Source organism: Oncorhynchus masou, chromosome 32 (assembly GCF_036934945.1).
Source record: "Oncorhynchus masou masou isolate Uvic2021 chromosome 32, UVic_Omas_1.1, whole genome shotgun sequence".
NCBI lineage: Eukaryota > Metazoa > Chordata > Actinopteri > Salmoniformes > Salmonidae > Oncorhynchus > Oncorhynchus masou.
Window position 1 is genome coordinate 88,099,872 of NC_088243.1, and position 24,942 is coordinate 88,124,813.

The window sequence follows — 24,942 nt, forward strand, 5'->3', positions numbered from 1 at the left end:
AATAGGAGGACGGGGTATCTAAATGGAGGCTTGGGACCAATAGGAGGAGGGGGTAGCTAGATGGAGGTTTGGTACCAATAATAAGTGGAAGGAGCGAGATGGAGGCTTGGAATCACTGGTAGTAGGAGGTAGCGAGATGGAGGTTTTGGACCAAAAGAAAGCAGAGGTAGGTAGATGGAGGGTTGGGACCAATAGGATGAGGTGGTAGCTAGATGGAGGTTTGGGACCAATAGGAAGAGGGGGTAGCTAGAAGGAGGCTTTGAACAAATAGAAATTGGAGGTTGGTAGATGGAGGCTTGGGACCAAGAGCAGAAAGGGGTAACTAGTTGGAGGCTTAGATGGAAGCTTTGAACCAATGAGAGGAGGGGATAGGTAGATGGAGACTTTAGACCAATAGAAAGAGGAGGTAGCTCGATGGAGGCTTGGGACCAATAGAAAGAGACGGAAGCCAGATGGAGGCTTGGGACCAATAGAAAGAGGAGGTAGCTATATTTAGGCTTGGGGCCAATATGACGAGGGGGTATCGAGATTGAGGTTTGGGACCAATAGAACGAGGAGGTAGCTAGATGGGGGTAGAAAGATGGATGCTTAGGACCAATAGGAGGAGGGGGTAGCTAGATGGAGACTTGGGACCAATTGCAGGAGGGGTAACTGGTTGGAGACTTGGGACCACTAGAAAGAAGACGGTATTAGATGGAGGCTTGGGACAAATCGGAGAATTAGGTAGCTTGATGGAGGCTTCAGACCAATAAAAAGAGTTGGTAGCTAGATGGAGTCTTGGGACCAATAGGAGGTGGAGGTAGCTAGATGGAGCCTTGGGACCAGTAGGAAGAGACGGAAGCTAGATGGAGGCTTGGGCCCAATAGGAGGTGGAGGTAGCTAGATGGAGGCTTGGGACCAATCGGTGGAGGGGGTAGCTAGATGGAGGCTTGGGACCAATAGGAAGAGGGTGTAGCTAGATGGCGGCTTGGGACCAATAGCAGGAGGAGGTTTGCTAGATGGAGGCTTGGGACCAATAGAAAGAGGAGGTAGCTAGATGGAGGCTTGTGACCATTTGGAAGAGGGTGTAGTTACATGGAGGCTCGGGATGAATAGCAGGAGGAAGTAGCTAGATGGAGGCTTGGGATCAATAGAAAGAGTAGGTAGCTATATGGAGACTTGGGACCAATTGGAGAAGAAGGTAGCTAGATAGAGTCAATATCAAGAGGTAGCTAGATGGAGGCAAGGTGGAGCTAAATAGAGGCTTAGGACTAATAGAAAGGGACGGAAGCTAGATGGAGACTTGGGACCAGTAGAAAGAGGAGATAGCTAGATGGGGGTAGCTAGATGGATGCTTGGACCAATAGAAAGAGGAGGTAGCTAGATGGGGGTAGCTTGATGGATGCTTGGACCAATAGAAAGAGGAGGTAGCTAGATGGAGGCTTGTGACCATTTGGAAGAGGGGTAGCTACATGGAGGCTCGGGATGAATAGCAGGAGGAAGTAGCTAGATGGAGGCTTGGGATCAATAGAAAGAGTAGGTAGCTATATGGAGACTTGGGACCAATTGGAGAAGGAGGTAGCTAGATAGAGGCAATATCAAGAGGTAGCTAGATGGAGGCAAGGTGGAGCTAAATAGAGGCTTAGGACTAATAGAAAGGGACGGAAGCTAGATGGAGACTTGGGACCAGTAGAAAGAGGAGATAGCTAGATGGGTGTAGCTAGATGGAGGCTTTGACCAATAGAAAGAGGAGGTAGCTAGATGGGGGCTTGGGACCAATTGGGCAATGGGGTAGCAAGATGGAGGCCTGGGACCAATAGGATGAGGGGGTAGCTAGATGGAGACTTGGGACCAAGAGCAGAAAGGGGTAACTAGTTGGAGGCTTGGGACAATTAGAAATAAGAGGGATTTAGATGGAGGCTTGGGACCAATAGGAGAAGGAGGTAGCTAGATGGAGGCTTGGGACCAATAGAAAGTGCAGGTAGCTAGATGAAGGCTTTGGACCAATAGAAAGAGGTTGGTAGCTAGATGGAGGCTTGGGACCATTGGAAAGAGGAGGTCGCTATATTGAGGTTTGGGACCAATAGGAGGAGGGGGTTGCTAGATGGAGGCTTTGGACAAATAGCAGGAGGGTGTAGCTAGATGGAGGTTTGGTACCAATAATAAGTGGAAGGAGCGAGATGGAGGCTTGGAATCACTGGTAGTAGGAGGTAGCGAGATGGAGGCTTAGGACCAAAAGAAAGCAGAGGTAGGTAGATGGAGGGTTGGGACCAATAGGGCAAGGGTGTAGCAAGATGGAGGCTTGGGACCAATAGGGCAAGGGTGTAGCAAGATGGAGGCTTGGGAACAATATCAGGAGGTATAACTAGTTTGAGGCTTGGGACCAATAGAAAGAGGAGGGATTTTGATGGAGGCTTGGGACCAATAGAAAGTGGAAGTAGCTAAATGGAGGCTTGGGACCAATAGAAAGTGAAGTTAGCTAGATGGAAGATTATGACCAATAGAAAGAGGAGGTAGCAAGATGGATGTGTGGGACCAATAGGAAGAGGGGGTAGCTAGAAGTAGGCTTTGAACAAATAGAAATTGGAGGTTGCTAGACGGAGGCAAGGTGGAGCTGGATGGAGGCTTGGGACCAATAGAAAGAGGAGGTAGCTAGATGGAGGCAAGGTGGAGCTAGATGGAGGCTTGGGACCAATAGAAAGAGGAGGGAGCTAGATGAAGGCTTGGGACCAATAGAAAGAGGTGTTAGCTAGATGGAGGCTTTGGACCAATAGAAAGAGGCAGTAGCTCGATGGAGAATTGGGACAAATAGAAAAAGGAGGTATCTTGATGGTGTCTTGGGACCAATAGAATGATGAGATAGCTAGATGGAGGCTTGGGACCAATAGAAAGGGGAGGTAGCTAGATTGAGGCTTGGGACCAATAGTACGAGGGGCTCGCTAAACGAGGGCTTTGGACGAATAAGAGAAGATGGAGCTAGATGGGGCTTGGAACCAAAAGTAGGAGGGGGTAGCTTGACAGGGCTTTGAACCAAAAGGAGTAGGGGGTAGCTTGACAGGGCTTGGGACCAATAGGAGGAGTGGGTAGCTAGATGGAGGCTTGGGACCAATAGGAGGAGGCGGTACCAGAGAGTGTCAGGGGGCTTGGGACCAATTCATTAGAATCTTGGGACCAATTGGGACCAATTCATTAGAATCTTTAATTGCATTTTTGAATGGTGTAAATAGCAGTACAAAAAAATGTAGTTAGAAAGAAGGTGGGTAGTGTGGTAGAGAGAGTATTGATATAGGTTAGGGTTCATCATTAGTATTTGTTATGGTGCGGTATAGATACAGTATTTATATAGGTTGGGGTTCATCATTGGTTGTCGTTATAGTGTGGTATAGAAAGAGTAACTACGACATTATACATCATCTGTTGTTTAGGAGGAGGACAGGGTACTATTGTACAGTTTAGACATTTTGGAAACAAGGTTATAACATGGGATTCATTCAAACAGTAATGTATTTAATTATTTTATTTCACCTTTATTTAGGCTAGTTGAGAACATACTCTCATTTACAACTGCGACCTGGCCAAGAATAATGCAAAGCAGTTCGACACATACAACAACACAGTGTTACACAATGGAATTAACAAACATACAGTCAATAAAACAGTAGAAAAAGCCTATATACAGTGTGTGCAAATGAGGGAAGATAAGGTAATAAATAGGCCATGGTGGCAAAGTAATTACAATATACCAATTAAACACTGGAGTGATAAATGTACAGAAGAAAGTAGAGATACTTGGGTGCAAAAGAGCAAGATAAATAAATAAATAAATACAGTATGGGGATGAGGTAGTTGGATGGGCTATTTACAGAGGCGCTATGTACAGGTGCAGTGATCTGTGAGCTGCTCTGACAGCTGGTGCTTATTGCTAGTGAGGGAGATATGAGTCTCCAGCTTCAGTGATTTTAGCAGTGTGTTCCAGTCATTGGCAGCAGAGAACTGGAAGGAAAGGCGGCCAAAGGATGAATTGGCTTTGGGGGTGACCAGTGAGATATACCTGCTGGAGCGCGTGCTACGGGTGGGTGACCAGAGCTGAGATAAGGCGGAGATGACCTGGAGCCAGTGGGTTTGGCAACGAGTATGAAGCGAGGGCCAGCCAACGAGAGCATACAGGTCCCAGTGGTGGGCAGTATATGGGGCTTTGGTGACAAAATGGATGGCACTGTGATAGACTGCATCCAATTAGCTGAGTAGAGTGTTGGAGGCTATTTTGTAAATGACATCGCAGAAGTCAAGGATCGGTCGGATGGTCAGTTTTACGAGGGTATGTTTGGCAGCATGAGTGAAGGAGGCTTTGTTGCAAAATAGGAAGCCGATTCTAGATTTAATTTTGGATTTGAGATGTTTGATGTGAGTCTGGAAGGAGAGTTTACAGTCTAACAAGACACCTAGGTATTTGAAGTTGTCCGCATATTCTAAGTCAGAACCGTCCAGAGTAGTGATGCTGGACAGGCGGGCAGGTGCGGGCAGCGATCGGTTGAAGAGCATGCATTTAGTTTTACTTGCATTTAAGAGCAGTTGGAGGCCACGGAAGGAGTGTTGTATGGCATTGAAGCTCGTCTGGAGGTTAGTTAACACAGTGTCCAAAGAAGGGCCAGAAGTATACAGAATGGTGTCGTCTGCGTAGAGGTGGATCAGAGAATCACCAGCAGCAAGAGAGTTTGTAAAGTAAAATACATATGCATTGTAGATTCCCAATACAATAGTATTGTCCTGGAATTAGTTTGTAGTTTTTCATGTTTTGTCTTTTACTGCTTTATATCTATATACTTTTATCAGGATCATTGCTCACATCTAAAATAACACATTCTGGTGTAGTTTCATCATACGTCTTTAAAAGATTTTATTTGATGAAGTGTAATATTTTTTTTTGGGGGGGGGATTTTGTACTGCTTGAGAGATTTTTTTTAATCGTGACTTCATTGTTTCAATCCTTTCAAATACCTTGTAGCATAGTTCTTACACATGCATTGTCTATCATTTAACATTTTAGTCATTTAACAGAAACTCTTAACTAGAACATTTTACAGTAGTGAGTGCGTACTACGTATACTTTTTTATATTTTGTTATACTTTTTTCTGTACTGTTTCCCATGTGGGAATCAAACCCACATCCTTCCCATTACAAGCACCATGCTCACAACCTTGACATTACAAGCACCATGCTCACAACCTTCCCATTACAAGCACCATGCTCACAACCTTCCCATTACAAGCACCATGCTCACAACCTTCCCATTACAAGCACCATGCTCACAACCTTCCCATTACAAGCACCATGCTCACAACCTTCCCATTACAAGCACCATGCTCACAACCTTCCCATTACAAGCACCATGCTCACAACCTTCCCATTACAAGCACCATGCTCACAACCTTCCCATTACAAGCACCATGTTCATAACCTTCCCATTACAAGCACCATGCTCTACCCCACAGGACCACTATCCACTGTTGCTTTAAGTACGTAGACATTTGAAGAGACACCCACACAGAGCTGATATTCATTTTCCCCACCCACTTTTTTAAAATTTAAAACCCATTTAAAAGCAACACTGCCATGGGACATTATACGTAAGCCCACTTGCGTAGCCAGTACAGCGTACTAAGGAACATATAATTCACTTGGGTTTGTAATGCTCCCTGTCAAGTTGTCAGAATGGCTTTGCACACATACTGGTTATGCCCTGCCTTGAAATATCCCCTTAAATATGCACAAATATTTAACCAATGTTTTACAATTCTGATGTATTCTTTTGTGTTTGAGGGTCGGGGGGGGGGGGGGGGGTTGACATTAATGGTGTATTTCAAATATTCCATGTCACTGATGTTGTTCGTCAGTGAGAAATATTTCTCCTTTAAGCTAATCTGAATTTGAATGGATTGATGACTAAGTCAGCGTTCTCCTCCGTCCTTGTAATGTGCCGTATCAACCGTTCCATCAGTATATTCTATCTTGTGTATTTCAGGGCTTGCTAATCTGAAAAAGGCTTTGCGAGATGAATCCAATCATTATTTGTTTCTTATGGGGTAATTATTAGTCAGGCATTGCGAGATGAATCCAATCATTATTCGTTTCTTATGGGGTAATTATTAGTCAGGCATTGCGAGTTGAATCGCTTTCTCTTTCTAATGATGGAGTAATTATTGGTCACAGTATTTGGTCAGATTCTGTCAAACACATGCTTTTGGTCTAAAGTGGGACAGCGTTGTTCAAACTGAAAGACCAGCACCACCTTAGAGATGTCAATGACGATGGTATATCTATTATCTCCGTTGTAATCTCCTGTCACCTGGAGCGTTTTGAAATGTAGGGCCTCCCTGTTGGCATTAGATGTGACAGCTAAGTGTGCTTATTCAAAGCCTATACGTGAAGTAATGCAGGGGTCTGGTGAGAATCTAGAGCTCAAAAGGTTAATTAAATGAATGAAAGGGTTAATCACTCATCATACAATATGATTAAAATCTCTGTAATTAGGTTTCGGGAGAAGATAATAGATAAAAGAGGAAAGAAGTCAATGTCCTTTAGGATTGTTAAGATTATATCAGGTATACCTAAATATCATTGGCAGTTACTAGGTCTTTAATATCATTGGACCTCTGACAGCCAATGACTGACAATACTGGCTACAACTTCCTAGTTTTTGACTTGTCTGTAAACTCTTGCTCCAATAGATTCCTATTTTAACGTTGATACAGTTCAGATACATTCTCTAATGCTCCCCAGAATATTAACATTCATGTTTTTCTTTATCTCGTGAAATTAAAATGTTTTTGTCGAGTGTGGAATTCACAATTGTGATCCGTTCAAGTCAGCCTGGCCTTAACAAAAGCAGCATATGGGAAGTTGACATCGCTCAATCTCAATCTCCCTGAGCATAAACCTGTAATACAAAAAGTCCAAAATACAGGATAAAGCAGATTGTGATGTTTTTATTTGTTCATGAAAGTGAAAGACAGTGATTTAGTTCCTTTTGCGTGCCTCTTCCATTGACCTCTTACCTAAAGCAGCTAGAGGATAAAGGATATGACAGAAAACGATCATTGAATCCTAATAGGAGACACAGGAGATTTGCAGATGAAGGTCAGATGGATGTAGGCGCTAAAGAGGGAAGCTTGTCAAAAAAGACTTCAGAGACGACATATTTATGGCACCATATGGTATCTTAATATCCTAAGAGCTTTGTTTGGTAGGATCCAATGCTACTCAGTGCACCAGGGCCTCTTTTCCTCTCTCCCTAGCTTCCCTTCTCTCTTTTATTCCCTCCCTCATATCTGCCTTCCTTTTCTTTTATCTCTGTCTATCTCCCTGTTCCCAGCCGGTAGTTTTAGAGGTCAATCCCCTCCCGGTGACGTGAGGGAAACCTCTGTCTCCATCTGTGCTTTAGTTGTGGCAGATCAAGTGAGCAACCTCCCTGGCTGGCTGAGTGACACGGGCATGAATATGCAACAGCAAAAAGACCAATATGCTCTTTTGTTTGTCCTATATTCCACAGGGCCATAGTGCCATAGTGCACACCAGGTCAGTTGTTGATGTCATACCCAACCTCCTGTGATCTGTGTATTTTCCTAGCTATCAGGCCATATTATCATACTTAACATACTGTACACAGACATTACCATTTAACTTATGATCTCAGAACATGAACATTTGAAAGGATTGCGGACGTGACGGATGTTGTTGTGGTAAATTTACAATATATTCCTAAAACAATCACTCTAGCTAAAATGTTATAGTTACCCTTACAGAAAATCACATGATTTCACATATAGAAAAATCACATGAAATTTCACGTGCAACCGTTTTTCTTTTGTGCAAAAGTCAGTGCTTCTATAATCAATATGCTTAACGTAAGCAGCAGCGCAAGATCAGATTCAACGTGATCGTCCAGATATCGACAGATGTGTCTTTTTTGTAGTTTTGGGGCAGACCAAATGAATTTCAGACGTGTACCTATCAGAGGACCTTATTTAATTTTACCTTTTTTTTAACCAGGCAAGTCAGTTAAGAACAAATTCTTATTTTCAATGACGGCCTGGGAACAGTGGGTTAACTGCCTGTTCAGGGGCAGAATGACAGATTTGTACCTTGTCAGCTCGGGGGTTTGAACTCACAACCTTTCAGTTACGAGTCCAACACTCTAACCACTAGGCTACTCTGCCGCCCCTTACTGTAGGATGCCAGAGTAAGGTTTACAGGATGAGACAAATGCTGTTTTCAGGGTTAAAAAAACCAAGTGTTGCAGTAGGGTGGTGGATGTCATTTCACATTTGGAGCGAAATCAGTCGAAGACAATTGCATGCTCTGATAATCACAGTAAAAATGCACAAGCTTATGCTCTCATGTAGTATTCTTCAAGGACTTCATCTGGCGAGGAAATCATACCTGATTGTCAGGTGTGTCTTGAAGAATGCTTTTTTTATATTTTTTAAATTGAATACAAAATGATCTAGAGATTTGTTTTCACTGTTCCGAGTGTAATAGAGTTTAACAGCCTACTACAGATTAGATTTCTAAGAGCTGGATTATATTGTAACTTCAATCTCCCTATATCTGTCTGTCTCTCTATATTACAGGAGACGGCACTGAACCCACCACTCTATGACACACTCTGTGGCTCAGGTACAAGTCGCTGCCACAGGATAAAAATCAATCTCTAGCTGCCAGTACCTAGAGAGAGAAAGAGAGAGGGAGAGAGAGAGAGGGAGGAAGGCACAGACGAAGAGGTGAATCTCATACTATACAGTCTCTACAGCCTCAAAACACCAACCATCAAAAGGAATATGTTCATTTGTTTTATTTTATTTTTTTGTGGGCAAAAAAAAAAGAAGAAGAAGTATTTACTTGAATAATTTTCACCGAAATGAAGACACGTTGTTGCCTGCCTGAAACTTGACAAAGCTCTACTTGTTAATCCTGTAGGAGGTTTGAAATACTTCACAGAAGCCCTATAGCATCACTTATCTCGTATCTATCTCCTAGTTGATGACACACGGTATGACCCACCGCCCTGTAAATACAATGAACAGGTATTCTGTACTGTATGTTTATATGTATGTATATTATGTATATTTATCACAGAGTTGACTTTGTTTATATTTATTGATTCTGTTTGAGTAAAGTTTGACCTACACTCTTAGAAATAAGGGTTCCCTATGGGTTTCTAAGGTTGTTCCCATAGGAGAACCTTTCTTGGTTCCAGGTAGAACCCTTTTTTTGGGGGGGGTTCCAGTTAGAACTCTTCGAGATTCCATGTAGAACCCTCTGTGGAAAGGGTCCTACATGAAACTCAGAAGGGTTTTTACCTGGAACCAAAAGGGGTTCTTCAAAGGGATCTTCTGTGGGGACAGCTGAAGTACCCTTTAATGTACTAGATAACACCTTTTCTTCTAAGAGTGTGCCAGGAGGCTATTTTATTTCACTTGCTTTTGAATCCATTTGAATTCGCTATTTTTGGGGGGGCTCATGGATATAGTGACTTGTAATGTATGATTCTGCAATCTTGGCCTAATGCAAATGGGCTTAATGCAAATTGGCCTACTGCTAATAGGCCTACAGCACATGGGCCAAATGCTCATAGGCCTACAGTAAATGGGCCTACTATGTGACTGGTCTGTACTTTTATGTCAATGATCACCTCGTTATCATCCCATACACTTACAGTGCCACAGTTAGTGTTAGCAGTGAAGAGCGTGGCTCGTGTTAATATATATGGCCCACTGGACTGGAACACCACACTGTACTAGAGTCAGATAGACAGCTTATCAGTAGAGCACCATGGTTTAACCTGTACTAGAGTCAGATAGACAGCTTATCAGTAGAGCACCATGGTTTAACCTGTACTAGAGTCAGATAGACAGCTTATCAGTAGAGCACCATGGTTTAACCTGTACTAGAGTCAGATAGACAGCTTATCAGTAGAGCACCATGGTTTAACCTGTACTAGAGTCAGATAGACAGCTTATCAGTAGAGCACCATGGTTTAACCTGTACTAGAGTCAGATAGACAGCTTATCAGTAGAGCACCATGGTGTAACCTGTACTAGAGTCAGATAGACAGCTTATCAGTAGAGCACCATGGTTTAACCTGTACTAGAGTCAGATAGACAGCTTATCAGTAGAGCACCATGGTTTAACCTGTACTAGAGTCAGATAGACAGCTTATCAGTAGAGCACCATGGTTTAACCTGTACTAGAGTCAGATAGACAGCTTATCAGTAGAGCACCATGGTGTAACCTGTACTAGAGTCAGATAGACAGCTTATCAGTAGAGCACCATGGTGTAACCTGTACTAGAGTCAGATAGACAGCTTATCAGTAGAGCACCATGGTTTAACCTGTACTAGAGTCAGATAGACAGCTTATCAGTAGAGCACCATGGTTTAACCTGTACTAGAGTCAGATAGACAGCTTATCAGTAGAGCACCATGGTTTAACCTGTACTAGAGTCAGATAGACAGCTTATCAGTAGAGCACCATGGTTTAACCTGTACTAGAGTCAGATAGACAGCTTATCAGTAGAGCACCATGGTTTAACCTGTACTAGAGTCAGATAGACAGCTTATCAGTAGAGCACCATGGTTTAAGAACAAATTCTTATTTCCAACGACAGCCTAGGAACAGTGGGTTAACTGCCTTGTTCAGGGGCAGAACGACAGATCGTCAGCTCGGGGATTCGATTGTCCAAGCCTATCAGTTACTAGTCCAACGCACTAACCACTAGGCTACCTGCCGCCCCGTCAGTTAGAGTCAGACAGACAGCTTCACAGTAGAGCACCATGACTTAACCTTAGTGTATCGGAGTCGGCGAGACAGCTCCACAAGTCACAGCCAATCTAACCTGTGAGATATAGTGTTACAAATTTAAAATGAATATTCCAAATGGTAAAACTCAGGCAGTTCGTTGATACCACTTGGTTGGTCTGAAGCAAAAAATAATAATGCAAACTTTTTTTATTTTTTTTTCTTGTGCACTAATTTATATTGACACATTATTTATTCCATTGAAATTAGGAGGGATAAACATTGAACACCTACACGGGTAGATCGTTCAGCGGGCTTCGATTTATTAGCAGCAATAAGGTGACTTTAGGAAGAGAGAAGAATCTTTTGGTTTCTGGTTAGGGATCCACACAAATATATGCCTCTATTGCATTGTGTAAACACTTGGAGTCATGTCCTGATCTTAATTACTATCTTCAATACTACACTACTAAACAGCTTGGTGGGTTAGCACTGTTGTTAATAGTCATGATGTTTAATGGTTGTCTTATGAAAGAGACTGCTTTGGTAGACGAGGCTGTATGTACAGTTTGTGCCGCACATATACGATACCTTAGGAATGATTCAAATGGTTTCTGGAGAAGGTATCAGATGTAATTATGGTATCAAATGTAACACCACTGAGTAGAAACACAGTGCGAACTATACAGAGCATCATAGCACTGCAATCATCATTAGATGTACCCGATCTTTGGGAGAAAAGAGAAAAAACTTACATGAATACATGAGACAAGACAGCTTCTGTTGTACGGGAGACAGATGCCGATTGGAATACCAACCTCACTTTTATTCAATGTGAAGTACAATATGCTCCTTACATTACTCTTTGTACTTAACTTTGATTTGCCAATTATGTGAAGAAAAAACTGTATATAAATGTTTTGTTTATGTATGTGTGAGCTTCTGGAATTTATTAAAGTCTTTTTGCATTGTATTGCACATTTCCCATGACTCTTCTTATTAATCAGGACATTGGACCTTCTCATTGCAATATATTAAACTGCCTGTCCTTCATTATATTATACTGTATGTCTTTCATTATATTATACTGTCTGTCTGTCCTTCATTATATTAAACTGTCTGTCTGTCCTTCATTCATTATATTATACTGTCTGTCTGTCCTTCATTATATTAAACTGTCTGTCTGTCCTTCATTCATTATATTATACTGTATGTCTGTCCTTCATTATATTATACTGTCTGTCTTTCATTATATTATACTGTATGTCTGTCCTTCATTATATTATACTGTCTGTCTTTCATTATATTATACTGTCTGTCCTTCATTATATTATACTGTATGTCTTTCATTATATTATATTATACTGTCTATCCTTCATTATATTACTGTCTGTCCTTCATTATATTATACTGTCTGTCCTTCATTCATTATATTATACTGTCTGTCCTTCATTATATTATACTGTATGTCTTTCATTATATTATACTGTTTGTCCTTCATTATATTATACTGTCTGTCCTTCATTATATTACTGTCTGTCCTTCATTATATTATACTGTATGTCTGTCCTTCATTATATTATACTGTCTGTCCTTCATTATATTATACTGTCTATCCTTCATTATATTACTGTCTGTCCTTCATTATATTATACTGTCTGTCCTTCATTATATTACTGTCTGTCCTTCATTATATTATACTGTCTGTCCTTCATTATATTATACTGTCTATCCTTCATTATATTACTGTCTGTCCTTCATTATATTATATTGTCTGTCCTTCATTATATTATACTGTCTATCCTTCATTATATTACTGTCTGTCCTTCATTATATTATATTGTCTGTCCTTCATTATATTATACTGTATGTCTGTCCTTCATTATATTACTGTCTGTCCTTCATTATATTATACTGTCTGTCCTTCATTATATTATACTGTATGTCTATCCTTCATTATATTACACTGTCTGTCTTTCATTATATTATACTGTCTGTCCTTCATTATATTATACTGTCTGTCCTTCAGTATATTATACTGTCTGTCCTTCATTATATTATACTGTCTGTCCTTCATTATATTATACTGTCTGTCCTTCATTATATTATACTGTCTATCCTTCATTATATTACTGTCTGTCCTTCATTATATTATACTGTCTGTCCTTCATTATATTATACTGTCTGTCCTTCATTATATTTTACTGTATGTCTGTCCTTCATTATATTATACTGTCTATCCTTCATTATATTACTGTCTGTCTTTCATTATATTATACTGTCTGTCCTTCATTATATTTTACTGTATGTCTGTCCTTCATTATATTATACTGTCTATCCTTCATTATATTACTGTCTGTCCTTCATTATATTATACTGTCTGTCCTTCATTATATTATACTGTCTGTCCTTCATTATATTATACTGTCTGTCCTTCATTATATTTTACTGTATGTCTGTCCTTCATTATATTATACTGTCTATCCTTCATTATATTACTGTCTGTCTTTCATTATATTATACTGTCTGTCCTTCATTATATTATACTGTATGTCTTTCATTATATTATACTGTATGTCCTTCATTATATTATACTGTCTATCCTTCATTATATTACTGTCTGTCCTTCATTATATTATACTGTCTGTCCTTCATTATATTATACTGTCTATCCTTCATTATATTACTGTCTGTCCTTCATTATATTATATTGTCTGTCTGTCCTTCATTCATTATATTATACTGTCTGTCCTTCATTATATTATACTGTATGTCTGTCCTTCATTATATTATACTGTCTGTCCTTCATTATATTACTGTCTGTCTGTCCTTCATTCATTATATTATACTGTATGTCTGTCCTTCATTATATTATACTGTCTGTCCTTCATTATATTACTGTCTGTCTGTCCTTCATTCATTATATTATACTGTCTGTCTGTCCTTCATTCATTATATTATGTTGTCTGTCCTTCATTCATTATATTAAACTGTCTGTCCTTCATTATATTATACTGTATGTCTTTCATTATATTATACTGTTTGTCCTTCATTATATTATACTGTCTGGTCTTCATTATATTATATTGTCTGTCTGTCTGTCCTTCATTCATTATATTATATTGTCTGTCCTTCATTCATTATATTATACTGTCTGTCTGTCCTTCATTATATTATATTGTCTGCTTCATTCATTATATTATACTGTCTGTCCTTCATTATATTATACTGTCTGTCTGTCCTTCATTCATTATATTATACTGTCTGTCTGTCCTTCATTATATTATATTGTCTGTCCTTCATTCATTATATTATACTCTCTGTCTGTCCTTCATTCATTATATTATACTGTCTGTCTGTCCTTCAGTATATTATACTGCCTGTCTGTCCTTCAGTATATTATACTGTCTGTCCTTCAGTATATTATACTGTCTGTCTGTCCTTCCTTCCTTCATTATATTATACTGTCTGTCCATCTTTCCTTCATTTCCTCTACTTATAACAGAACCCCATTAAGAATAAAAATAACCTTGAGATCATCTATACGATGATTAGTACATTTTCTGTTTTGTTATTCTACATTGTACTGTCTAGGTCAACGACGGCCAATGCCCTTCACAACTTCTGTGTTGCTGGAATGGTTAGTTGGACACACAATAATAATTATATGTCCAATTATTCTTGCAACAACATAACTTGACTAGCGGGAAGAAATGATTAAACAGTTTAGATATCCATCTCTCATTCGGGAACAGTTTTAATCAGAAGTTATGATGGAAAATATCCAAACAGGACTTTTGTGAAAACAAGGAAAACAACGCTGTCAGTTATACTTTAAGATATTGAGAGAGAAAAAATTAAGTAAAACATAAAACAGTAACCATTTCCCCTTTTAGACTTTCATATTAAGGGTTGCAGACTTGAATGAGGTTGGGTAATAGGGAAAAGTAATGGAAAAGGAAAGAATACATCTAAATATAACAACAGGAATGCAACGTCAAGTCAGACATCCTCATTATCATTAGCAGTATGATCTAAATTAAAGACAGGAAGTTAATAAAAATAAAAAAATGTGAGGAAACCCGTATGAGTTAGATTCTTTTTTTAATGAATGTCTTTTACGAAAGACATATGAAAGATGAAGTTTTATGGCTGGATTCTCTATTCATTTTGCGCGTCACTTTACGTAAAGCAACAGAAAGGGAAGAGCTTTAACAGACTGTTTTGATTGCAGCCTTTCATCCAGTTGATGAAAAATAAATATACAAATTTGGATTCTAGAGTCTTTTCTAAGAAGTTGTTTGTGATTCCAGTCAGATGCCCTTTTGAGAACATTCTCAGTGATTTTTTATTTTTTTTATCATCTTGTAAAAATGACTTTAAGGTTGTCTACTGGTTGTATTACCGCCTGTCACTGACATATTGATTCATGATTCCTGAGCACCTGGCCTCGTGTAAGATGTCATCTAACAGCCCAGGAAGCTGGACATATATTGTAAGTTGGATTACACATAATGCACTGACTTGTCCACACACACACACACACACACACACACACACACACACACACACACACACACACACACACACACACACACACACACACACACACACACACACACACACACACACACACACACACACACACACACACACACACGGTAATTCTACTAGGATATAGCTAAGCCCTTCTTGGACTTGAACAAATACTCTATGTTTCCACAATGTTAATTGTGAATAAAAATGTGATACAGAGAGTGTATGTTCTCTTGTACAATCTGATATTACTCCTATTGCTTAATCAAACAGAGAATAGATCTGCCAAAAAATACACTCTAATTGATCATATAATGTTGTGTTTGTGATAATCGAGGGGCCAGTGAAAAATGACATGATTAGTCCAAACAACCTTCAAAAACGCTAAAATCTTCAATCAGACTAGCTTGGTCAATCGCCCCCTCTTATATGTGTAACGCTATACCGCCATATTCCTGCATAAATCAGTACTACATTAGTGAGATGCGGCTATCAATACAGAAAACCAATATTTCTTCACATTAGCATTGATTTACAAGCTTCCATAAGATCATGTTGTCTGTCATGTTCCATTTGCCTAGGGATAGTTTGCTGACCAGCCAAGGCTCAGTTTCAAGTTTTCCTCGATTTTAAAGGGTTTTCAACTCAATTACAATTGTAAATAATTATCTTGAATTTCTATTTTTTTCTCAGCTTTTCATCAACACGGAGTCATTTGGATGTAGTGGATGTGCAGTTGAAGTCTCAAGTTTACAATCACCTTAGCCAAATACATTTAAACTCAGTTCTTAAAATCCCCTGTCTTAGGTCAGTTACTTTTATTTTAAGAATGTGAAATGTCAGAATAATAGTAGAGTGATTTATTTCAGCTTTTATTTCTTTCATCACATTCCCAGTAGGTCAGAAGTTTACATACACTCATTTCAAATTGTTTAACTTGGGTCAAACGTTTTGGGTAGCCTTCCACAAGCTTCCCACAATAAGTTGGATGAATTTTGGCCCATTCCTCCTGACAGAGCTGGTGTAACTGAGTCAGGCTTGTAGGTCTTCTTGCTCGCACACACTTTTTCAGTTCTGCCCACACATTTTCTGTAGGATTGAGGTCAGGAGTTTGTGATGGCCACTCCAATACCTTGACTTTGTTGTCCTTAAGCCATTTTGCCACAACTTTGGAAGTATTCTTGGGGTCATTGTCCATCTACTACCCATTTGCAACCAAGCTTTAACTTCATGACTGATGTCTTGAGATGTTGCTTCAATATGTCCACATCATTTTTTTATGGCTGTTCTGGAGCAGTGGCTTCGTCCTTGCTGAGTGGCCTTTCAGGTTATGTCGATATAGACCTACTGTGGATATAGATACTTTTGTACCTGTTTCCTCCAGCATCTTTCTTCTGATTTCTTTTGATTTTCCCATGATGTCACGCAAAGAGGCACTGAGTTTGAAGGTAGGCCTTGAAATACATCCACAGGTACGCCTCCAATTGACTCAAATGATGTCAATTAGCCTATCAGAAGCTTCTAAAGCCATGACATCATTTTCTGGAATGTTCCAAGCTGTTTAAAGGCACAGTCAACTTATTGTATGTAAACTTCTGACCCACTGTAATTGGTGATGCAGTGAATTATAAGTGAAATAATCTGTCTGTAAACAATTGTTGGAAAAATGACTTGTGTCATGCACAAAGTAGATGTCCTAACCAAATTGCCAAAACTAGTTTGTGACCAAGACATTTGTGGAGTGGTTGAAAAATGAGTTTTAATGACTCCAACCTAAGTGTATGTAAACTTCCGGCTTCAAATGTAAATCTCTTTCAGTTTTTTAGTTCTACTCATAAAGCTTTCATTGTTCTATGTGTCAGGAGAGGAGAGGAAATTAGCAGAGTGGTAACTGTGATCTGGAGAATGCTGTTGTTGCATCACTGCTGATGGTCGGTACTGGGCTACGCATGGGGCTGTCTAATGGAGCAGAAAACTAGAGGAAGCTCTCTCTCCCTCTATCTTTCTTTCTTTCTTTCACTGTCTCTCTCTCCCTCTTTCTTTCTCTCTCGCTGTCTCTCTCTCTCTCCCTCTGTCTCTCCCTCTGTCACTCCCTCTCGCTGTCTCTTTCCCTCTTTCTTTCACTCTCGCCCTCTCTCTCTCCCTCTTTCTTTCTCTCTCGCTGTCTCTCTCTCTCTCCCTCTGTCTCTCCCTCTGTCTCTCCCTCTTTCTTTCTCTCTCGCTGTCTCTCTCTCTCTCTGTCTCTCTCTCCCTCTTTCTTTCTCTCTCGCTGTCTCTCTCTCTCTCCCCCTCTTTCTTTCTCACTCGCTGTCTCTCTCTCCGTCTCTCTCTCCCTCTTTCTTTCTCTCTCGCTGTCTCTCTCTTTCTCCCTCTCTCTCTCCCTCTTTCTTTCTCTCTCGCTGTCTCTCTCTCCCTCTTTCTTTCTCTCTCGCTGTCTCTCTCTTTCTCCCTCTCTCTCTCCCTCTTTCTTTCTTTCTCTCTCGCTGTCTCTCTCTCCCTCTTTCTTTCTCTCTCGCTGTCTCTCTCTCTCTCCCTCTCTCTCCCCCTCTTTCTTTCTCTCTCGCTGTCTCTCTGCTCTGTCTCTCTAGCTCTCTTTTGCTCCCCCTCTCTCTCTCTCCCTCTTTCTGTCTCTCTCTCTAGCTCTCTTTCGCTCCCTTTCTCTCTCCCTCTTTCTTTCTCTCTCCCTGTCTGTTTCAAGCTCTCTTTCTCTCTCTCCTTCTACTCGCAATCTCTCCCCTTCCTTTCTGTCTGTGTTTCTCCCTCCTCAAGGCACTCCACACAATTGCTGCCAAATCTCTGCCAAACTGAATAATTCAATCATCCCCATTGCTGCAGCCTTCTTACCTTTGTGTGTGTACAACAATCAAATCAGTGTCGAAGACAGAGTGTGTTTCCTCTCTCTCCCTCTCTGAGATGTGGAGTGGCTCTACAGTCGAGATTGTTGTTTTCATTAAAACCAATTCTGTTGAGGAAATGAGGTGTTACCACGGCTAGGAATCCGAGCAGCACTGTTTGTTCCATGTTTAACCATTATCTAAAGAAGAATTATAAACTGGGTGGTTCCAGCCCTGAATGCTGATTGGCTAACATATACCACGGGTATGACAAAACATTTGTTTTTACTGTTCTAGTTACGGCGGTAACCAGTTTGTAATAGCGGTAAGGCCCCTCTGGGTTTGTGGTATATGGCCAATATACCACAGCTAAGGGCTGAGTCCAGGCACTCTGTGACGCGTCGTGTGTAAGAACAGCCCTTAGCTGTGGTATATTGGCCATATACCACACCCCCCTCCGTGCCTTGTTGCTTAAATATACACTATCCTGGACTCATATAATAATGAGATGGGGTTTTATTTGGTGTAGAAACCCTCCGGATATTCCTTTTCCACTGATGTAATTATCTCGACGACAACTACATCGTGTTGTCGGGTACACATTTGTATCTTGTGTCATTTCGGGAATGACTTGATAACTGCAAGCCTAGAACGCAGTGCACTGTAACCTCATCCATAGGTGCTGTAAAGGTTTAGTCTGATTTGTCCTCGATTGCTTTTTCCTCCATGTTTTGTCATTTCAGGTTGTCATACGGATAAACAAGATTTACAAGATTTTCCTGGGAACCATGTTAAATGCATTAAGCATGAGGATGAGCATAATCTTTGACAGGGAACTGTATTAGACATACATGATAATAGTAAAAAGGAAAGAGGAATACAACATTTATATTTAGAGAGCTTTTTTTGTGTGTGTGTGTGTGTGTGTGTGTGTGTGCGCTCTGGACAATGTGTTGTTGTTGTTGTTGGCTTGTGGCAAATACTGTCTGGTACTGTAGGCTACTATGTCTGCAATCAGCCATCAGCTGTGAATGCCAGTGTAGAGAGGCAGAGCAAGAGCAGCTCAGGGTTGTTTGTATTGAAATTCATGCCTCATTTTATCCTCTTTGAAGTGGTGTACACTGGGAAATCTGTCAGCAAATCTATCACGCAGACTGTGGGTTGAGTCTCTAACCAGGAAATCCTCTCCTCTGAGGCATTGTTTAATATTCCATGCTGGTTGGGTGCTCGACACCACATACTCACGATTCATGTGCACTGAGTGCACAAAACATTAGGAACACTTGCTCTTTCCACGGCATAGACTGACCAGGTGAATACAGGTGAAAGCCATGATCCCTTATTGATGTCACTAGTTAAATACACTTCAAATCAGTGTAGAGTGGAGGAGAGGAGACAGGTTAAAGACGGATTTTTAAGCCTTGAGACAATTGAGACATGGATTGTGTACGTGTGCCATTCAGAGGGTGAATGGGCAAGACAAAAGATTTAAGTGCCTTTGAATGGGGTATGGTAGTAGTACCTGCTGGTTTTCCTGTGTGTATCAAGAATGGTCCACCAACCAAAGGAAATCCAGCCAAATGTACAGAACTGTGTGCCAGCTGCCCTGTGGAATGTTTTCGACACATTTTGAGTCCATGCCCCGATGAATTGAGATTGTTCTAAGGGCTAATATTAGGAAGGTGTTCCTAATGTTTTGTCCACTCAGTGTATATCTGAACTGCAATGTAGTGTCTTTGCTAAAAATGCTTGGGGACCCTCCACCATGTGTGGACAAGGCTTTTAGAGATGATTCTAATGTGTTGGGACCGAGGCTGACCTAATATAGACACGTTATATAGGGTGCTGCAGGTAAGACTCATTAACTCATTATTGTAAATGGTACCTTTGATTTCACCATCCGAATTAAAAAATGGCAGTTCCTTCGCTAACCAGCCTTCCTGCAAGATAATTTACAGTAGAGTGACACTCAAGGACAGAGGAAACAATGGGCCAGCTGGATGCACTGAATGGAAGGCTTTGCATGTCTTTAGATTCTAGTAAGCAGAAGGGAGACAGGCTGAAGGCAGCGACTTTAAGACACAGAGCTGAGAACCTTGTCTGTGGTCGCCCCTAATCCTGGTAATCCCCTACAGCAAGTCTTGATTTACTTTTGTAAAAGAGATTGGGAGACGATAAGAGGCAAGTCTCCTTCTTAAAATATCTGATAATCTGGTTAGGACAGAGGACTCAGGGGAATTTAGTCCAGACTTAACATTTGTTAAAGCAGATGGTGGTTAGGAGGGGCCAGGCCAGCTGGCAAAACCACCTCCTCCTCCTCCTCCACCTGACAACCTCCCTCATCTCTCCTCCTCCTCCTCCTCCTCCACCTGACAACCTCCCTCATCTCTCATCTCTCCTCCTCCCTCCACCCGACAACCTCCCTCATCTCTCTCCTCCTCCCTCCACCTGACAACCTCCCTCATCTCTCCTCCTCCTCCCTCCACCTGACAACCTCCCTCATCTCTCCTCCTCCTCCCTCCACCTGACAACCTCCCCATCTCTCATCTCTCCTCCTCCTCCCTCCACCTGACAACTTCCCTCATCTCTCCTCCTCCTCCCTCCACCTGACAACCTCCCCATCTCTCCTCCTCCTCCTCCTCCTCCTCCTCCTCCTCCTCCTCCTCCACTTCCTCCTGACAACCCCCCCATCTCTCCTCCTCCTCCTCCCTCCACCTGACAACCTCCCCCAACTCTCCTCCTCCTCCTCCACCTGACAACCTCCCCCATCTCCCCTCCTCCTCCACTTCCTCGTGACAACCTCCCCGTCTCTCCTCCTCCTCCACTTCCCCCTGACAACCTCCCCCACCTCTCCTCCTCCTCCTCCTCCTGACAACCTCCCCCATCTCTCCTCCTCCTCCTCCTCCTTACAACTTCCACCTCCTCCTCTTCCACCTCACCTTCCTCCTCCCCATCCTCTTCCTCCTCCTCCTCATTACATCTTCCTCCTCTTCTTTCTGACATTTTCCTCCTCCTCTTCCTCCTCCTCCTCCACCTCACAACTTCCACCACCTTTTCATCATCTTCCTCCTCCTCCTCACAACTTCCAACACCTCTTCCTCATCTTCCGCCTCTCAACTTCCTCCTCCTCCTCCTCCCTCATCCATCTACTGTGGTCGAGTATGAAAACAGACCAGACCAATGGATGGATGATAATTAATCTAGTTTATTTTGCTGTTTGACTCCTTAAGTACTTTCAGCCAGATTAGAGGCTTTTCTAGGGGATAATCGGAAGGCCACAGACAATTGCCTTTTTTCCATCCTGAAAGTATCCCCTGTGAATGTGTAAAGAAGGGGATTTAGACTGGATGCCGGCTCTTAATTCCTGATTAGTCCAATTCCAAACCCTGCTAAAATTAGCTGGCCAGTGTGCTAATCACAGAGTCTTAGACACCCTCTGTTGCATGGCGGAATGGACTGGACATCCCAGCCCCTGCAGTCAGAACAGGACCCAGGACTGGACATCCCAGCCCCTATAGTGAGAACAGGACCCAGGACTGGACATCCCAGCCCCTATAGTGAGAACAGGACCCAGGACTGGACATCCCAGCCCCTATAGTGAGAACAGAACCCAGGACTGGACATCCCAGCCCCTATAGTGAGAACAGGACCCAGGACTGGACATCCCAGCCCCTATAGTGAGAACAGGACCCAGGACTGGACATCCCTGCCCCTATAGTGAGAACAGGACCCAGGACTGGTCATCCCAGCCCCTATAGTGAGAACAGGACCCAGGACTGGACATCCCTGCCCCTATAGTGAGAACAGGACCCAGGACTGGACATCCCAGACCCTATAGTGAGAACAGGACCCAGGACTGGACATCCCAGCCCCTATAGTGAGAACAGGACCCAGGACTGGACATCCCTGCCCCTATAGTGAGAACAGGACCCAGGACTGGACATCCCAGCCCCTATAGTGAGAACAGGACCCAGGACTGGACATCCCAGCCCCTATAGTGAGAACAGGACCCAGGACTGGACATCCCAGCCCCTATAGTGAGAACAGGACCCAGGACTGGACATCCCTGCCCCTATAGTGAGAACAGGACCCAGGACTGGACATCCCAGCCCCTATAGTGAGAAGATGACCCAGGACTGGACATCCCAGCCCCTATAGTGAGAACAGGACCCAGGACTGGACATCCCAGCCCCTATAGTGAGAACAGGACCCAGGACTGGACATCCCAGCCCCTATAGTGAGAACAGGACCCAGGACTGGACATCCCTGCCCCTATAGTGAGAACAGGACCCAGGACTGGACATCCCAGCCCCTATAGTGAGAACAGGACCCAGGACTGGACATTCCAGCCCCTATAGTGAGAACAGGACCCAGGACTGGACATCCCAGCCCCTATAGTGAGAACAGGACCCAGGACTGGTCATCCCAGCCCCTATAGTGAGAACAGGTCCCAGGACTGGACATCCCAGCCCCTGCAGTCAGAACAGGTCCCAGGACTGGACATCCCTGCCCCTATAGTGAGAACAGGACCCAGGACTGGACATCCCAGCCCCTATAGTGAGAACAGGACCCAGGACTGGACATCCCAGACCCTATAGTGAGAACAGGACCCAGGACTGGACATCCCAGCCCCTATATTGAGAACAGGACCCAGGGCTGGACATCCCAGCCCCTATAGTGAGAACAGGACCCAGGACTGGACATCCCTGCCCCTATAGTGAGAACAGGACCCAGGACTGGACATCCCAGCCCCTATAGTGAGAACAGGACCCAGGACTGGACATTCCAGCCCCTATAGTGAGAACAGGACCCAGGACTGGACATCCCAGCCCCTATAGTGAGAACAGGACCCAGGACTGGTCATCCCAGCCCCTATAGTGAGAACAGGTCCCAGGACTGGACATCCCAGCCCCTGCAGTCAGAACAGGTCCCAGGACTGGACATCCCTGCCCCTATAGTGAGAACAGGACCCAGGACTGGACATCCCAGCCCCTATAGTGAGAACAGGACCCAGGACTGGACATCCCAGACCCTATAGTGAGAACAGGACCCAGGACTGGACATCCCAGCCCCTATAGTGAGAACAGGACCCAGGGCTGGACATCCCAGCCCCTATAGTGAGAACAGGACCCAGGACTGGACATCCCAGCCCCTATAGTGAGAACAGGACCCAGGACTGGACATCCCAGCCCCTATAGTGAGAACAGGACCCAGGGCTGGACATCCCAGCCCCTGCAGTCAGAACAGGACCCAGGACTGGACATCCCAGCCCCTATAGTGAGAACAGGACCCAGGACTGGACATCCCAGCCCCTATAGTGAGAACAGGACCCAGGACTGGACATCCCAGCCCCTATAGTGAGAACAGGACCCAGGACTGGACATCCCAGCCCCTATAGTGAGAACAGAACCCAGGACTGGACATCCCAGCCCCTATAGTGAGAACAGGACCCAGGACTGGACATCCCAGCCCCTATAGTGAGAACAGGACCCAGGACTGGACATCCCTGCCCCTATAGTGAGAACAGGACCCAGGACTGGTCATCCCAGCCCCTATAGTGAGAACAGGACCCAGGACTGGACATCCCTGCCCCTATAGTGAGAACAGGACCCAGGACTGGACATCCCAGACCCTATAGTGAGAACAGGACCCAGGACTGGACATCCCAGCCCCTATAGTGAGAACAGGACCCAGGACTGGACATCCCTGCCCCTATAGTGAGAACAGGACCCAGGACTGGACATCCCAGCCCCTATAGTGAGAACAGGACCCAGGACTGGACATCCCAGCCCCTATAGTGAGAACAGGACCCAGGACTGGACATCCCAGCCCCTATAGTGAGAACAGGACCCAGGACTGGACATCCCTGCCCCTATAGTGAGAACAGGACCCAGGACTGGACATCCCAGCCCCTATAGTGAGAAGATGACCCAGGACTGGACATCCCAGCCCCTATAGTGAGAACAGGACCCAGGACTGGACATCCCAGCCCCTATAGTGAGAACAGGACCCAGGACTGGACATCCCAGCCCCTATAGTGAGAACAGGACCCAGGACTGGACATCCCTGCCCCTATAGTGAGAACAGGACCCAGGACTGGACATCCCAGCCCCTATAGTGAGAACAGGACCCAGGACTGGACATTCCAGCCCCTATAGTGAGAACAGGACCCAGGACTGGACATCCCAGCCCCTATAGTGAGAACAGGACCCAGGACTGGTCATCCCAGCCCCTATAGTGAGAACAGGTCCCAGGACTGGACATCCCAGCCCCTGCAGTCAGAACAGGTCCCAGGACTGGACATCCCTGCCCCTATAGTGAGAACAGGACCCAGGACTGGACATCCCAGCCCCTATAGTGAGAACAGGACCCAGGACTGGACATCCCAGACCCTATAGTGAGAACAGGACCCAGGACTGGACATCCCAGCCCCTATATTGAGAACAGGACCCAGGGCTGGACATCCCAGCCCCTATAGTGAGAACAGGACCCAGGACTGGACATCCCTGCCCCTATAGTGAGAACAGGACCCAGGACTGGACATCCCAGCCCCTATAGTGAGAACAGGACCCAGGACTGGACATTCCAGCCCCTATAGTGAGAACAGGACCCAGGACTGGACATCCCAGCCCCTATAGTGAGAACAGGACCCAGGACTGGTCATCCCAGCCCCTATAGTGAGAACAGGTCCCAGGACTGGACATCCCAGCCCCTGCAGTCAGAACAGGTCCCAGGACTGGACATCCCTGCCCCTATAGTGAGAACAGGACCCAGGACTGGACATCCCAGCCCCTA

General features: G+C 43.5%; 1 protein-coding gene across 2 annotated transcripts in view; it reads left to right on the plus strand.

Annotated features, from left to right (window-relative positions):
* LOC135526775 (protocadherin-11 X-linked-like) overlaps positions 1-24,942 on the plus strand; it is a 309,098-nt gene that overhangs the window by 44,569 nt on the left and 239,587 nt on the right. The window contains exon 4 of one of the 2 annotated variants that reach the window (XM_064955433.1): positions 8,611-11,750. The exons of the other annotated variant lie outside the window; for it this stretch is intronic. Within the exon in view, the coding sequence (XP_064811505.1) occupies positions 8,611-8,694 (84 nt within the window). The 3' untranslated portion in view covers positions 8,695-11,750. Of the gene's footprint in view, positions 1-8,610; positions 11,751-24,942 lie in introns of those variants that run through there. 2 annotated transcript variants of the gene reach the window in all.